This window comes from Epinephelus moara, chromosome 18 (assembly GCF_006386435.1).
Source record: "Epinephelus moara isolate mb chromosome 18, YSFRI_EMoa_1.0, whole genome shotgun sequence".
Classification (NCBI taxonomy): Eukaryota; Metazoa; Chordata; class Actinopteri; order Perciformes; family Serranidae; genus Epinephelus; species Epinephelus moara.
The window spans coordinates 34,058,389-34,075,093 of record NC_065523.1 but is presented as its reverse complement, the minus strand read 5'-3'; the positions used below and the strand labels follow the sequence as shown (position 1 = coordinate 34,075,093).

Sequence of the window (16,705 nt, the reverse complement as noted above, 5' to 3'; positions counted from 1 at the left end):
CCAAGGAGGAAGGAAGGAAGATGAAGGGACAGCGGGGTGGCGAGTCATTTGTGGTCTGACAAACAGTGAAAGTGGGGCAGGTAGGGGCTGACCCAACGTGTTGCGTGCAACGGTACAATGATATAAAATTAAATGAATCAATGTATGGGAAAAACAATAAATAAATTCTGCCATTTTTTTTCGTCTTTCAGATTTCTGCCTACTCCAGTTTTACCTACGTTGATGAAACTATTCAATCTTTTTTTTGCAGCGAATCTGGTAAAAAAAAATGGGTCAAATAAAATATTTAAAAAATGTAATAGATAGATAGATAGATAGATAGATAGATAGATAGATAGATAGATAGATAGATAGATAGATAGATAGATAGATAGATAGATAGATAGATAGATAGATAGATAGATAGGTTGACTAACAATCAGAAATCTCTTGTGGCTGCAGAACTGAAACGTTAGGTGACCTTTGAGTGAGGAGCAGGCTGCTGCTTTAACTCTCAACCTCCTTTCCTCTGCTCTTCCCCTCCAGAGTAGTACGTCTATGTGTCTGCAGTGGCTGCGGCTGTAACAGCAGCGGTTTTGATGCTATACAACTTCTCTCTGTGTGCATCTAAAGTAACCCCACGGTTCTAAATCTGGTAGCTTGAGCCACTTTAATCCTCCGAATCTTCAGTTTTAAACTAGAGTTTCATTGACTTAAACCACTTCATAGGACAAATGTGCGAGTTTCCCTTTATATAACCCACTTTACGTTGTGATTGAAACAGGATGTGGTGTGCTTTGTATTTCTTGTTTTCAGTGCAATTATTATCTTAACGGCGTCCAGGTAGAGCTGCTGCTGCTGGTGAGCAGGAGGAGGTGCTCTGCTCTACAACCCCCCCCCCCTCTCCTCACCTCCTCCCCCGCCACCACCCGTCCTCTCACATCATCACACACGGCTTCATAAGGCTTCCTGTAAGCCCCAGTCACAGGCTGTGGTTACAAGTGGAAAATGTCACTGGGCACTTTAAAGAAGAGAGAGGGGCGAGAATGAGGAGACAGAGGGATGATTGACAGAGAAAGAGAGACAGAGGAAGATTGCACAAGAGGGTGAGACAGTGATGAGCAAGTAGAGAGATAGAAAGAAAGGAAATCTTCTTTAGTCGTCAGTGCAGCAGAGGAGGCGACAATGTGTTTCCCCTCAGGAACCCCCTGCTACCTTTACTGACCACGGCTCTTCAGGTACTTCTTAATTTTACAATTGCTGGTAAAAATAATACAAGAATAATATGTCTATTTATTCTACCACTTATTTTTTACAGTGTCTTTTCTGGCTCTTGCTATTTAATTTCTATTTAGATGATGTGTAAGTTTCTTTATCTGCTGTCATAGCTTGGAACAATTGGTTTTGTTTCCTCTGTACATTATGTAATAATATAAATTACTGTGACACATCTGCACTTTCCATAAAGTTACTCGTAGTCCTGCTCAGTTCAGGCTTTGATGGAAAAAAAAAAACGGTCGATGACTCAGACTGGTGACAATGTCTGTGACAGTCTGTGACAGTAAGAAAATATTGCTCATCTTAAGGTCATATAAAGTCAATAATATGATTGCACAAGACAGTTTATTCTATTTTTCATTGTTTTATCAGCAGAAATGCCTGAATGTGAAACATGAAGTCACAAAACAAAGTGTGATAGTTATTAATGATCAGTATGACCAGTATGGAGCACTTACTGTCGCACACTCTTAATTTTTTATATGTTGTGCAGTAGCACAGGTGCCAGTGATCTCGGTCAAGTTTCACTTATAAGTGCGAGTTGCCGCCTTCTCAGGATGAGTATGACGCTCAGTATGGATCTGGTGTTGTTTTCTCACTCTCAGAACCACACAGCACGCGGCTGATGATTGGCTGATGGAGTTTCAGAAATTAGTTTCTATGCATTAAAGAAAAAAAAAATCATGTAGAGGTAGAAACTTCTTCTTGATCCCCCCCAGGTACGATGTGGTCATGATAACCACCACTTAGATATACTGCAAGTGCTGCGGTTGGGTTAAACATGTATGCACCCCTTTTTGTTTTTTAAAGGGTAAGTTCCGTGTTTTCCAACCTGGGCTCTATTTCCCATGTTGTTGTGTCTAAGTTACAAACTAAAAAACGTTTTTGAAAACTGGTCCAGCCGCAGTTGGCAGCGGTGAAACCACTCGTTAATTTACATCTACTAAAAGTGTTTTTGCCACTGACAGGCTCAGATTGGTATTTAAGTGTCTGACAACATTATGGAAAGGATCCCTACAGAGACAAACTTTTGTTTTAGCATTATTGCCTCACAGCAAAAGGGATGCTGGTTCGAACCCCAGGGTGGGGAGCCCTTCTGTGCAGACTTTGCATGTTCTCTTCGTGTCAGCGTGGGTTTTCTCCATGTTTATTTCCATAAGGACAAGTACGTAGCACACATAAATGCTACACACCACAGCATTTATAGCCTAAGCCGATTTGCAATGCCCGTCCCTCACTGGGTCTTAAGATACAAAAGACTCAGCACCAGAAACACAAGTAACAGCGCAAAGTATAAACAACAATAAAACATATAGACAGAACAAACTGCAATTATCATGACTGCATAACTGATTCCTCTTCAAAAACTGTTTCAGTTTGAGTTTAAAGTTATTGAAATCAGGATCCAGTTTGAGTTCTTTAGGTAAAGAATGGGAACTGCCCATTGGTCTGACAGCCCATTGTTCTGACCATATTAAACCCATTGTTCCGAAGTCCGTTCCGAAATCATCATGATGCCCTGTGGTTAAGGTCTGGTTAGGTTTAGGCACAAAAACCACTTAAAATGAAAAAGAAAGTGACAAACACATAAGCTGTGAGCCTGCTTTGCCTCAAGCCTTTCCCAGCTGACCCAGAGCCGGTCGCGGCGCATCATCAAGGTAGAAATAAGCCCGCCGGGAGCCGTTCAGCACCGTGGACCGTCTGACTAATGGGATGTCGGACCAATGACATGGACCTGTAAAGAATTCCATGGACAGAAAAACTGGTGACTCTAAATTGCCCGTAGGTGTGAATGTGAGTGTGAATGGTTGTCTGTCTCTCTGTGTCAGCCCTGTGATAGTCTGGTGACCTGTCCAGGGTGAACCCCGCCTCTCGCCCAACTGACATTACTCTTTCTCATCCAAATCCACTGACTAGCTCTGGCTGCTTCATCTGACATTTCCTTCACTGTCTTCCTCAAACTCTGTCCCCGCACTCTGAGTTCCCCCAGGAGCAAGACAGCTGATCTTGCTATGAATCCCCTACACCCCACTTCCACTGGACAAATCCTAGTTTTCCATCCTCGCTGCTCAGCTTCTGCTCCTAAGTCTGCATACCTAAGCTTTTTTTCTTTCATAGGCTTCTTCCACTTCGTCTTCCCAAGGAACTGTCAGCTCAATGAAATAAACTATCCGTTGACTCACTGACCACATCACAACAGACAGTGGGGTGGCCAGCAGCTAATTCCTGTCTCATTTGTGGACCAGATTCCATGTGAATAAACAGTAATTTCAGCATGCATAGAGCCAACATATCTTAACATCTAAGTGGGTGAGTTAAGGGTTTATTTGAACCGAACTAGAGTTGCTGGTTGTTGGAACAGTGGCAAGAGTAATCCAGACAGCTTTTGTTAGTTTTGTTTTGTGTTTGTCGACTTTGAATGAAGAATGTTTTAAAGATAAAGTTACTGTTTATCTAAATGGAGTCTGGTGGGTTTGACGAAAGCGATTTCAGGCCTGTTTCTGGTTAAACAAAAAGGATCTTACATTTTAACAAAAAGGTCTATCTCTGTCGGGATCTTTTCCACAATGTTTTCACACACTTATAATGATAATCTGAGCCTGTCAGTGGCAAAAACAAACACTTTTAGTGGATGTAAACTGTCTGTGCGAACATGCCCTGAATGGTTATATCGCAGCTTGTTTTGCTGCTGCCATCTGCCATCAATTTTTGTTCCCATTAGTCATTGAGACACAAAAAAAACGATGACTCAGATTTTCATTTTAACGTACAGTATGTGCTGACCCTCTCTGTTCACAGTCATTCTGCGATCATGGCCACGGAGATCCTGGTGTCCTTATACGTCCTGGTGGGTCTGTTCTCAGTGCATGCAGCCCACTCTCACAAAGGCTCGCAAGGTATAACTGAGTACGGCTGTAACTGTAACAGCCTCTGTGTTACTGTCCTTTAGGCACAGGGGATAGAAAATAATAACTCGTTAACTGAGCTTTTTTATTTCGTCTTCCTGCTGAATTTGTAATTTTTGAAGCAAAGTGAAACAGCAAAGTCTCTTTCCTGCATTACAGTATATTGAGTAAAACATTTTAAAGCTAAAAACTCCCTCAGGGGAATTTCACTGATTATTCTGTAACCTTGCAACTGCAACTCAAGTACGTATCACAGCTTTATCTGAATGCCCCTACAAGTCCAGTGACACTGATAAAGAGACACCATCCTAATCTCTCTCTTCTTGTTATGTCTCTGTGACTCAAGGACTCTCCTGTGTGAACGACTTTGTCAACAATGTCAGCTGTACGTGGGACGGCGCTCCCCTGGCTCCTGGTGTGGACTGCTGGATCATCGGTGTGAAGACAACCTGGATCTTAAAGAACTACATGAGATATCCCGGAACAATTATGTAAGATGTTAGAGATAAACTGTTTGTTTCCATATTTTGAGCTCTGTCTGGTGGTCAAATCTGCAGCAGTTAATGGTGATTTTTGTCCTTTTTTTTTTTTTTTTACTTAGTCGAAGCTGCAGGATGAAACGACACAGAAAATCTCCCCCAGGCTGCAGTTTTGTCTTTGAAAATGAAGTAAGTCACGTACATATCATTCATTAGAACATGCACATGTCACATTTTATCACTGATCATTGATTTTTGAATTTCTAGATCAGCCATCATGTAAAAAATGATGTCATGAAATACAGAATAAATTCATACAGTCTTGCTCCAAAGCTAAACGCTTATGGGTCCCTGTAGGAATTCAACTCTTTCAAAGACATGCCGTACATCAGCATGGAGTGTAACGGCACGTTGGTGGAGAACCTCACAAATTATTCTCCATACAAACACAGTGAGTGGCTTTTACTTCCTCAAAAAAATGCATGAGGTTAACGTGTTTCGGAGGTCATCGGAAACACAGTTTTGCAAAAATAAATAAATAGTGTAGCTTCTGTTAAATTTTAAATTGCTGGTTTTCAAAAAAAGTGTCACCCAGAAATAGTTGGTCAGGCTATTTAAACATCAGGATTCAGTGCACACTCTCTGCATATGTCTGTGTGTGTCTGTGTGTGCATACAGTCAAAATGCATCCTCCAGGCGTCCCCAATGTCAGCAGCACGGCCAATGAGACGAGGATATCGTGGACTCCAGGCAGTCCTCGCTCTCACTTCATCACATCCTTTGACTTCCAAGTTCAGATCACGGAGAAAAACAAGACATGGAACGTGAGTGTCGCTGCACATGCATGCACAAATGGGCTTTTTATAAAAATACAACTCATATTTACTCCACTCTTTTTCTTTTTATAACAATGCTATATGAGCCCTATCTGTAAACACCCAGTGGAAAGTGATGCACAGCAAAGCACAGCTTTTAATGTCAGTTTCAGTCTGACGCAGTGGTCATTTTCACAGCCAGCGCCCACGTTGTGTAAGTACTAACACCCATCTGGGTGCCCATGGGTGTATAGAAAATGTGGTGTGGTCAGGCACATTGTTGGTGCATTGCTATTTTGAGGCAGCAGGAATTGATTGCACCACTGACCAATAAAAACATGATCTAAAGACACAGTGGCGCAGTGTTTTCCTGCTATGGGCGCATTATTCAGAAAGCAATATGTACCTACACTGGTGCGTTCACAGTGCTCATACACTCTGCTTGTTACACACACAGGAATGGGAGGATGGGTAACATAATATATCATTAACAATGAAAATATTAATTAGGCTACATTCTGTAAAATGTGGACATAGCAGAGAGCAGAGCTGCAGAGCTGCTGTCTGACTCCTCATTAAGAGATTTAAAAGTTGGACACACCCTAAATGCACCATGAACATGTGCTATAGATAATTTAAATAGAGCCCTAAGAGTCTACAGCCATGCCAGCAGCTCTGTGAGACTGTCGTCAGGCACACAGGTGCTGTGAGCTAAATGCTAACATCAGCATGCTAACACACTCACAGTGACAGTGCTAACATGCTTTTGCTTAGCAGGCATAATGTTTACCATGTTCACCAGCAGCGGGATTTAAACTTGTGTGGCAGACCCTACACACGTAGCCTACGCACACTGTTGTGAGCATTTATACTTGTGCGGTGGTGTGTTTGTGTCACTCTGCAGTTACACCTCCAAAACACTAGTCGGCGGTGGACACATTTTCCCCACAAATACAACATGCTAACATTATTAGCACAAGCCTATGGCATTTTACATTTTACAAAGTAGCCTAGCGGCTAGCGGACTTTTCCTCTTCTCATATAAAAATGGGGGCAACAGCAACATTTAACAAAGGTAACATTACAAAATTAGACTCTATTACAACTCACAAGATTCACTGACAAAACAGCTACCTCATACTAAACACGTTTTCAAAACAAATACAACATGCTAACGCTATTAGCACAAGCCTATGGCATTTTACATCATATAAACTAGCCTAGTGACAAGCAGAGATTTCCTCTGCTCACGTGAAGCCAGGATAAATCACACCCAAGACATAAAATGCTATTTTTGTGGAGGCTTTATTGTCTTAATAATTTATAGTTTCTTATCTGTTAATTAAAGTAAATAAAAGCTTTGTTTCCACTGAGGGAAATGGTTTCAGCGTCAATTCAATGCAGAAGTATAAATTCTTCTTTGATTAGCATGCTGCTAGCATGGCTAAAACTATGATAAATTCCCCACACTAGATTTTAAGGTGAAAATATAGTTGCAGAAATTTTCCTCGTGATTATCTGACCACCATTTTTTGTCACCATTTGCGCAAATTTGTGTCTTCTTTTTAATCAATAGCCAGATTGTTATTACTCATTTTAAAAGTGTGATATCATGCATCGCTAACATCAGCTCCTCATAGCCTTTTAGTTTTGCTGTCACTTCCCCTTTTCACTGAAGTTTGATCTTAATGTTGCATGCTTATATTTATGTTGCATCAATGCTTGGTTTCACACATACGTCATACAAATGCAAATGAAGCAGAGCTGTTGCTGCTCATTATTTAAATCACCTTGACCATTTTGTTTGTGGGTGTTAAGATCCACCCTGACTTAGATATATTGCCGGATTATTATCTGTTATCAGGACGCCAACATTCAGCCAACACAAGAACAAGAGCTAAGGATGCCTGCTGGGCGATTTAAGGGGCACTGCCACGTCAGAGTGAGAGTCAAACCCATTTCACAGCTGCACAAAAGCCACTGGAGCAACTGGAGTCCGACAGCATCCTGGGTGGAAGCAACAGATGTGGTGGTGACATCACCGGGTGAAGGTAACAACACCATGCATTACAGCAACAGCTCACAGGTTTACAGTTCTCATGTTAACGAGGAAATAGAGTGCTTTCTGGGGTTCCAAAATGATCCTAGTCAGTCTGAGAGGGAACATGCATTTTCTCTGTTTCAGACTGGCTTCTGGGTCAGTCATCACAGATAACGCGAGGAGTGATTTTCAGCTTGGGTCTCATCATCATAATAGTGGTCCTTTACAAGAGTTGTGCAAACAGGGGGTGAGTATGATGTTGATTTGTGTGTGTTCATTTGTGTGTGTTATCAGATAGTATGTCTAATCTAATGGTTCCTTTTTGCCGTTTCAGGCTCCTCAAAGGAAAGCCAGTACCAAACCCCTCGAAATACTTCCACACTCTCCACTCTGACCACGGAGGGAATCTAAAGGTAAAAATAAATGTTCTCACAGAGCATTTTTACCACTCTGTACTCTGTGGCCCCTGCAGTAAGGCAATGTTTGCTGCTTCGCTATTATAGCTGGGCCGGCCCTCTCATGCACTGACTACTACAATAACACTAAAATTACTTGTAATTTCAACAGATATATCTACCACAGTCCCACCTTGCGTGTAACAGTTATGGTTTTGATAGTGATATACACACCTTTTAAATCAGGCTATGGTGGTTTTAATCCAGGGCAGGCTGTTAAGGCCAAGACACACCAAACCAAAATCAAAGAACTAGTGGCGACAAAAGCCGAATGCTGCGTCGTGTCACATGAACACACCGCAAAGACTACAGCCAACAGCCAACCAGCATGTTTGATCTGTGCCTGAAACTCTCCACACCAGCAGACAGCAGAAATCTGGAATCTTCAGGGAAAAAAGGGAAACCGGAGGGCGACCTCTTGCTCACCTGGTAGAGTGTTTGTCCTTGCAGCCGCCCAGGTTCGATTCCAAGCTGTGGCCCTTCCCTGTCATTCTTGAGCTGTCATCCCCCAAAACAAAAAACTTAAAAGACAAAAACAGGGGGTAAACTGGAACACCATCGTGACACCAATTAACACATTAACAGCACAATCTGGGACGACTGGTGGCTTAATGGGTAGAGCAGGTGTCCCATATATGAAAGCAATGTCCTTGCCTCAGCAGCCGCAGGTTCAATTCCAGCCTTCTGTTTCTCTTCTTGTGCTCTAAGCTGAACTGCCAGTCAGAGTGATTTGATTCTCGATGGCCTCTGTCGTCACTGTCACTGATTCAGCATGCTGAATTGGCTGAAAAAAGCCGACAAGGGCCAACAGTGCAGGACACACTGCAAAGACTAGTGTGACAGACGCTCACTGACAGCCCAACATTGACAGGCGGACGACGGTCAGCTTGGTGTGTCAGGGCCTTTAGATTAGCGTTAATAAATATGGTGCTTTGACTGCTGTCCTTGGTGCTGATGACAGGCTGGTTTGCAGGATGGGAGCTGCATTTGGAGCCTCTCAGTGGTGACACAGCAATATTGTCTGCTTTACAACAGCCTGGAGCGGTTGTGTAGAGATAGGAGGTAGTTCCAGTTGAGAACTGTTTCAAACTGTCCGATCCATCAGTATTGTACAATATGCCTCCAAGCATATCAGTTCCTTTTATTGATGTTTTTTTGACAGTTGCAAAACAATGACATCGAACTGTCTATGCTGCTGGAAACTTGGAGTAAGAAGGAGTCACGGCAAAGAGAAAGAAACAGTCCAAAGCATGGCTTCATTTCATTTCAAGAAAGATGTCAACAGTGCTGCGTATGTCTGTAAAACAATCATTTCAACTCAGGGTGGAAACACCAGGAATATGCTGAAACATCTTTCTACGTGACATGGGCTTAAATTACAGGAATGCCATGTATTTGACACACCCAAGCAACACGTCTATTAACAAGGCTATATAGAGCCTGGTCTCACTCCGAAGTTGTCGAAATTCAACACTTGGGCAGTGACTTGGGGCGTCAGAAACCAACGAAAAAGGCGTCCTTTAACGTCAGCATGTTACACGGCTGGTTGTCATTATAGTTTAGCGTCAGGGGAAACGCAGCAGGGCAAGAACGAACGCCGACTTTCACCTGAGAGAGCGGTGTTCGCATCCTGTAAGATTCTAAAGCCAAACCCTGTCCTTTTTTCCTTAACCTAACCATGTGTGTTTGTTGCTGAAGGAAAAAAAACGTCAATTTGCAGTGTTGTACAGACGTAGTGCTTTTATTTTGAAAGAGACTGTATGTAAACGTTAAATTTCCTGTGAAAACGGAAGCGTATTTTGAAAGAAGACAATGCATGTCACAGTCAGAACTTGACATGGCAAACAACCAACACACCCAGGGTATCTTACACGTCGTGTGTGGACATGGAAAGTCCATGACCGAACGTCAATATGTGACGAGGTCAGAGTGAGAATGTGTTGGTTTATATCCTGTTATGGTGACATTAGCACCACACAGGCAGGCTTAGTAGTTTCCTTTGTCTAAATGAAAAAATGCAATTGATGATACCAGTAAAATCCAATTAGTTCCCATCCCCAGTTGTGTGTGTCCGAACATGCGCTTGTGCTCAGGAAGCGGTGAGGGGCCAAGAAAATATATCTGCACCAGGGCCAATCACCATTATGTTCTGCTGCTGACGCAGAGTCTATGCTTCTTTGGCTGAATGACCTCTTTGCGTATTTTCAGTTAACAGTTTTGGTTCAGGTTCATAAGAAGTAAAGGTACGTCGCTCCCCGCTCACCGCTGACTGCCAGGAAAACGGACTGCATTTCAGCCACAGCCCAGATCAGTAGAATCAGTTTTAAACCACAAAAAACACACATCTTTGTGTGGTTTGTCTGCTGCTTCTGTTCAAACCAACATGTACCAACCAACATCAACACTCACACAGAGCCCTCTCTGAGAAAATCAGAAATAAACATTCACACACAAGCGCTCAGGACAATCACAACTTCAAATTTCTTAGGTTATATTTTCTCTTCTAAATCTCTGTTTCTGTTTCCCCAGAAATGGCTGAATCCTCTGTCAGCCTCTGAGTCGTTCTTCACGGCCCAGCCACATGACCGCATCTCGCCAGTTGAGGTGTGCGACAGCTGGGATGTGGCCCCCTCCACCTCTCCCTCCTCTGGCTCCACCAGCGCCCTGCTCCACTTCAGCAGCTACCCCTCAGCTGGCTCGAACACCAGCAGGGTTGTTGACAATTCCTCCTCCTCCTCCTCATCCTGCTTCTCTAACATGGGCTACTTCATGTCAAGCTCCTCCGGCGGCTCAGCTCGAACTGACCCCAACCCTGTCTACTTCACCTATAAGGATGATTTCCACAACCTGCACAACAGCCTACACCTCTCCCTCTGCCCTTCCTTCGACATCTCTCCAACGTATGAGAGCTTGAAGAGGGAGCCACAGAGCCCAGACTCTGGTTTTGGCATCGAACAAGAAAATGAAGAGGACAAGGAGGACAAAAGGGTTGTGGATGTAGAGGGGAAAGAGGTTTCAAATGATCACCAGAGCCCTCCTCTTCTCATCCTCCCTGTCCATTTTCCCTCCCATGTGTGCCCTCCCGCCTGTGCTCCACCTCCTCCCAACACTCCCAGTCTAAGTCAGGTATACTGTGAAAGCCAGCAAGTAGATGAACCTGTGGCAACTGCTGGTGGCAGCTACACAGCCTGGCCTATGGCTGGTGCCGTGTGCAGGTCTTCCTCCATGCCTGTGGAGACGGGTAAAACAGGGTATCTGACCCTGAAAGAGCTGCAGACAACATTCAGCAATAAATCCATCTGAAAACTTGTCATGAATGTAGAAGAATCCCTGTGTGATGGTTGTAAATTGTTTACATCACAAACCTGACTGATTGTTGTTTCTAATATGATTGTGGAGTTGAGCATATCTGACAGAATATTTGGAGTGTTCTTGTGCAGTTTTGACAAAGACAAATGACCCTCTCCAAAGTCTCGCCCCCCTTAGTTACTGTTGCTAGATCGGACAAGCTTGACAAAAAGAAACATGGCAATGCTGGTTCTGTTTGGCTGCAAAGTGTAAGTGTTTCATGGCGTCAGGCAATATAGAAGCAGACAGATAGGACTACAGTATGTAGTGGAAGGATGTGTTGATGTTGAACAAGGCAAAATGGCGCACAGTCCTGATGAAAAAGATAGAAGTAGAGACCGAGGATGGCAAGACTGAGTCACTGACACTGCCGGATCAATGTCCCCTTTCCCCCTTCTGGAGATCAGTAAAGCACTCTGTTTATTTATTACTGAATATAGACCATGGTGACCTAAAGTCTCTATTTGCTGCAGAAAGTTACGCTACTTTGGGGCAGCATGTAGCGTTAAGGCCCTGACACACCAAGCCGACGGTCGGCCGTCGACCAAAGTCGGGCCGTCGGTGAGCATCTGTTGGCCTACTTTTTTCAGGGTTTTTTTTCCTCGTCCCTGTAGCGAGTGAATCTGCCTGTAATGAAACCGGGGCTAACAGGTGCTTCCTCCTCAGGCTCCACTTCACTCAGCTGCCTGACAGACCGACTGCCTTTAACCTGAATAACAAACCAGAGCTAGCTGGGAGCGGCTAGCGGAGTGTTAGCCGCAGCATGACCGGAGGGAAGCACAGCCAGTTAGCCTCCGCTAGTCTCTGAGCTATCCCCGGCTCTCCGTTTGGATCCAACCAGAGCACCGAGCCCTGGTTTGTTATTCAGGTTAAAGTGGGAAGAAGCAGCGGGTTTATTGGGCAGCTGAGTGAAGTGGAGCCTGCGGAGAAAACACCGGGACCGTCTAGATGTAATAGTCCGTGGAGGTGCTGCGGTGCCCGGCTGCACAGATAGGAAACCCCTCAGCTGACAGGAAGTACCACTTGGTCACTCGGCTCTCTCTCACGCAGGCGCAGATCGTACGTGCCACTTAGCCGTCGGATGTAGTCCGTGTAGTGTGTTCAAATGCAACTGACACAGGGCGACGTGAGGCGACGTGAGGCGACGTGAGGCGACGTAGACAACGCAACAGTTGGCTTTCGTCGCCGCTGGTTCTTTGATGTCGGTTTGGTGTGTCCGCACCTTTACAGAGATGATATAAACAAAGGAACATGAGCCTTGATCTTTTCTTGCTGATGACAAATCATGTCATCTTAGGGTGCTTTCACACCTGCGAAACTCAAGTTCGTTTGCCCCCCAAGTGTGGTTCGTTTGGGCAGGTGTGAACACAGCAATCGCACTCAGGTGAAAACAACCAGACTGAGACCTTCTTGAAGAGGTGGTCTGGTTGGATCATTTTCCGTTGTTTTGGTGCGCACCTGAGTGTGATGGCTGTGCTCTCACCTGCCCAAATGATCCACATGTAGGTGGCAAACAAACTTGAGTTTGAACTCTGTGAACTCTGGTGCGGTTCGTTTGTGGTGAGAACGTGTTCGACCTCAATCCAAACCAACTGCGGTTGCATAGGGAAAAAAGTTGATATATCATAATCGGTTATTGGTCAGCTGAGTTGTTACGTATCAGCATATCGGATATTGGTAAAAAATCCAATATCATGCACCTCCACTTAGGATGCAACTAATCAATGTAATGTGTCTATGAAGTTTGTGACAGTCCCCAGCCACATCTGTTAACCATCTTGAACATTTGGTTTTCCTTTAAACATAGCAGAGCCCAGCACAGAGCATATTAAGGGAAATGTTGACTGAGGTTCTGCCGGGTTCCAAACTTGCTCAACAGAGCAAAAAGGGGCGGGACTTAGGAATGGTCAACTGTGTTTTTACAAATTCCATGATTTTTATGTTTTAAACCTGCATTTATTTTTAAATCATTTTAGGTCAAAACTCTCGCATAAAGTTATTCTGTTAACTACAAGTGTTGCTGGAGTTTTCACCTCTTTAACTCCTTTCCCTTCTCCATGCACCTTGGACGTAGGTGCAGTTGTGCCAAAAAAAACCCACCCTGCTTCTGCTTGATTCATGTTTTGGTCACTTGGAAGACAAAACAATCCAAGAGCGTATAACTGACATATTGTAACTGTATTAAGTGTTTTCTGGGAACGTCTTAGCACACAGTTGCTTGTTTACACAGCGAACTGACATTGAGCTATGTTAGCATTTACTCTGAGTCATGTCTCTGGCCACTTGATTGTAAATCTAATATTCCTTCTCTTCTTTTTGCTCTGTTTTGGTCTCCACCAGCTACTGGCTTCTTAACTGCTAAATGCACCACTGTGTGCAGTTTTTTGCTAAAAACTGCTGCTGGAAACAAGGTTAATGAGTGCGGTGAGACTGAGCCAAAGCAGTGAAGTAAAGGGAAAACAATGCACGAAACTCGCTAAAAAGTTCCATCGAGGTGAGGGGAACTGGGTCGGGTGATTATTCTGTACTGGTATGTCTCAGTTAGCAACCCCTTTCACATTACACAGTCCTTTTATTAATAACTGATATAAATATTTAACTGGAGCAGCTTTGAAATGAACATTTTTATGCTGTATTTGTTGCTATAATGACTCCAAATCAATATTAGATTGACTTTGCTGACTAATAACAATAACAATAACAGGAATCTGTGGTCATGAGATTGCGTAAGATATAAGTGCATGTGAGAACAGAGTTTAAAGGGAAAGTCTGAGACACACTGTGAATAATTATTTGGTCCATTACATATAAATTACATCCACATGAGTCAAGTAATTCTAACACAAATGGAAAAAGTGCCATTTATGTAATTAAATCTTTTAAAACTAAGATGAATAGACTTTGCGAATTTGTGTAACCAAAGCTCATAGAATTTAGTTAATTTACTTTAGTAAAATTTGTGTAATTACTGTCAGTAAATTCTATGTATCTCCAATATATTGACGGTAATTACCTAACCTTTAATAAATTCAACATATTTGAAATAGACAGAATTTATTTACAATTATTATATAAACTTTATTAAAGTAAATTAGCTAAATTCTTTGAGTTACAGAGATTCTTACAGTGTAATCATCTCAGTTTTATTTTATTTAATTACATAAATTGTATTTTTGGTTTATGTCAGGAATCCTTAACTCAACTGGATGGATATTTTATATCTAATTGAAATATGTAAACCTGACAATAGACTAACACCTCGTTTCAACTTATGTATGTGTACGGAGACAAGGCAACCAGAAGCCCATTCATTCCTACTCCTCCCCTTCGTAATATTTCGGTCTGGACTTTTGCCTCAAGTATGTTAAAAAACTGAGCTTTTGCGGTGGATTTCGGAGAGACCATATGACAGCGTGCTAGCTTAGCTAACAGGCTGCTAACTGGCTAACAGACTATTTTCATATTCAGTTGCCTGTGTTGATTGTCAAATGAGTTTGTTTGATAAAAAATGACTTGTTTATCTATTCTATTATCTATATCTATTTTTATTTTTATCATAATCGCAGCAGTGTTAAATAACAACCTGACTTTGAGCCAAATGGCGGGTAAAAACTGACCAGTTGTGTAAACTGTTTATAGACTGGGACTGCTGGGTCTATATGTAGCAGATACGTGTGTGTAGGGTGGTGTACGATACCTCACTGTTGAATGTGTACAATACTGCTGGACTCCTACTTAAACCATCTTTTTGTTTGTTTGTTTCAATTAGCTATACTGCATTAGTATTAAAATACTATAAACTGCCAAGTGAAGCATGAAGTAGATGTTACTCTAGGCTAATTGCTGCTGTCAGTTATTAACGACACTCTTTTTATTAAAAAAAAAACACAGACAAAAAAATCCCGCAGTTCTGTAGCCTACTTTGCTTTTCATTACTTTAACCTAAATCTTACAGACATACTACTAATATCATTTAAAAAAAATCATTCCTACAGGTAGATGTGGAATTTCGAAAAGCAGTAAAACGTGATTTAAATGTGTTTTGATTTTGTAAAAAGTACTAAATACTTTTAATAAAGAACATATGAGCATCGCTTCAGAGAAGACTTTGGAGACATTGTTTGTAATCGCTCACATGACCCAACCTGGTGTTTAAGTGTCTGAAACTGATGCATTTGTGCATTAAATTCATTGATTGTGGTCTGATCTGAATGTCAAGAAAGGCACTGATGTTTTTGTTGGTCAATCTCATTTGTTTGTTCATCTTTATCACTGATTTCATCCTGATAAAGGTGAGACACCCCAGCTGAAAATATCAACACTGGTCAAGTTTGAGATTTTGGGCTATAGCTTCATGTTTTCTTTAAGACTGGTGGAAGTTCAGAAGTTCAGATATCTGTTCTGGAAATGTATGCCAAAAATGTGCATTTCATGAGATAATGCCTCATATGCATATTCAAATATCAGTAAAGTTGTAATACAATAAATAATTGTCTTGATTTAAGCAATCAACTTGGGAAGTTTCATGTGATATCTTGGCTACTATTACATTTTTTAGCCCATACACCTTTAATGGAATACATATTTTAAAGGCTGTTCGAAGGTCAAAATGAGTTTCTCCTCATACTCTGAGCCAGAAATCTCTTCTTCAATAGCACTTAAACACATCAAACTGTCCAGTTTTATTCCTGTCTATATCCAAAAGCTTTTTACAGAGGGGTTAGTTCATATATCATTCATAGCCTGATTTATTTCACTTTTTTCCCCACCTAAAAACATGGCAAAAATGGATTTTTATGCTGTATTTTCTGATTAATGGAGTGATCAAAAGGGATATCCAAACTCTCAAATGTCAGCAAAAATAAACAGGAATTTTGAACCCGGCTTCATCCAGTGTTCAGATTTTTGTTTTGGAACTTCATGCAAATTAGTGCATCTCTAGCTAACGTTAGCTAAAGTTAGCCTAACGTTAGCTCCTAGCTGCGTTGTTCATCATGTCACCTTGTTTGCTGGGAGTTCATTAGCCTATTTTGTTCTAGTTTTGTACTTTGGTGATCGTACATCATTGTTAGCTGTTGTCCAAAGGGCTCTAGTTAAGCTAACGTTAACTTCTGGAGCTTAGCTTCATTAACTTATCTGTAATGGCAGAGATAACAAAGGTTGGCAAACGTTATGCTGAATGATTCAGTGTAAATACTGTAGCACCAAACTAACGGAGAGACACTCTTGGTAAAGATGGTAAAAAGGCCGTTATCCTTTTCTCATATTCTGAGCCAAAAACCTTAACTTCAGTGGCACTTTAACTTGTTGTCTTTGATGGTGACGGCAACGAGATGCGGTTCACAAGCGTACACTGTGACCTGTAAATTTTGGCTTGTAATTTAAGCTTTTCATCGACCTTCTC

At 42.2% G+C, this 16,705-nt stretch overlaps 1 protein-coding gene across 1 annotated transcript; it reads left to right on the top strand.

Moving 5' to 3' along the window:
* Positions 1 to 956: 956 nt before the first annotated feature.
* Positions 957 to 14,828, top strand: il2rb (interleukin 2 receptor, beta). The gene is made up of 10 exons (XM_050069225.1): positions 957 to 1,217; positions 4,057 to 4,154; positions 4,510 to 4,654; positions 4,765 to 4,831; positions 5,000 to 5,093; positions 5,321 to 5,466; positions 7,322 to 7,508; positions 7,643 to 7,745; positions 7,833 to 7,911; positions 10,483 to 14,828. Exons 2-10 carry the CDS (start codon positions 4,070 to 4,072, stop codon positions 11,254 to 11,256), a joined length of 1,680 nt encoding a protein of 559 aa, XP_049925182.1. The 5' UTR covers positions 957 to 1,217; positions 4,057 to 4,069; the 3' UTR covers positions 11,257 to 14,828.
* The last annotated feature ends 1,877 nt before the right edge of the window (positions 14,829 to 16,705 follow it).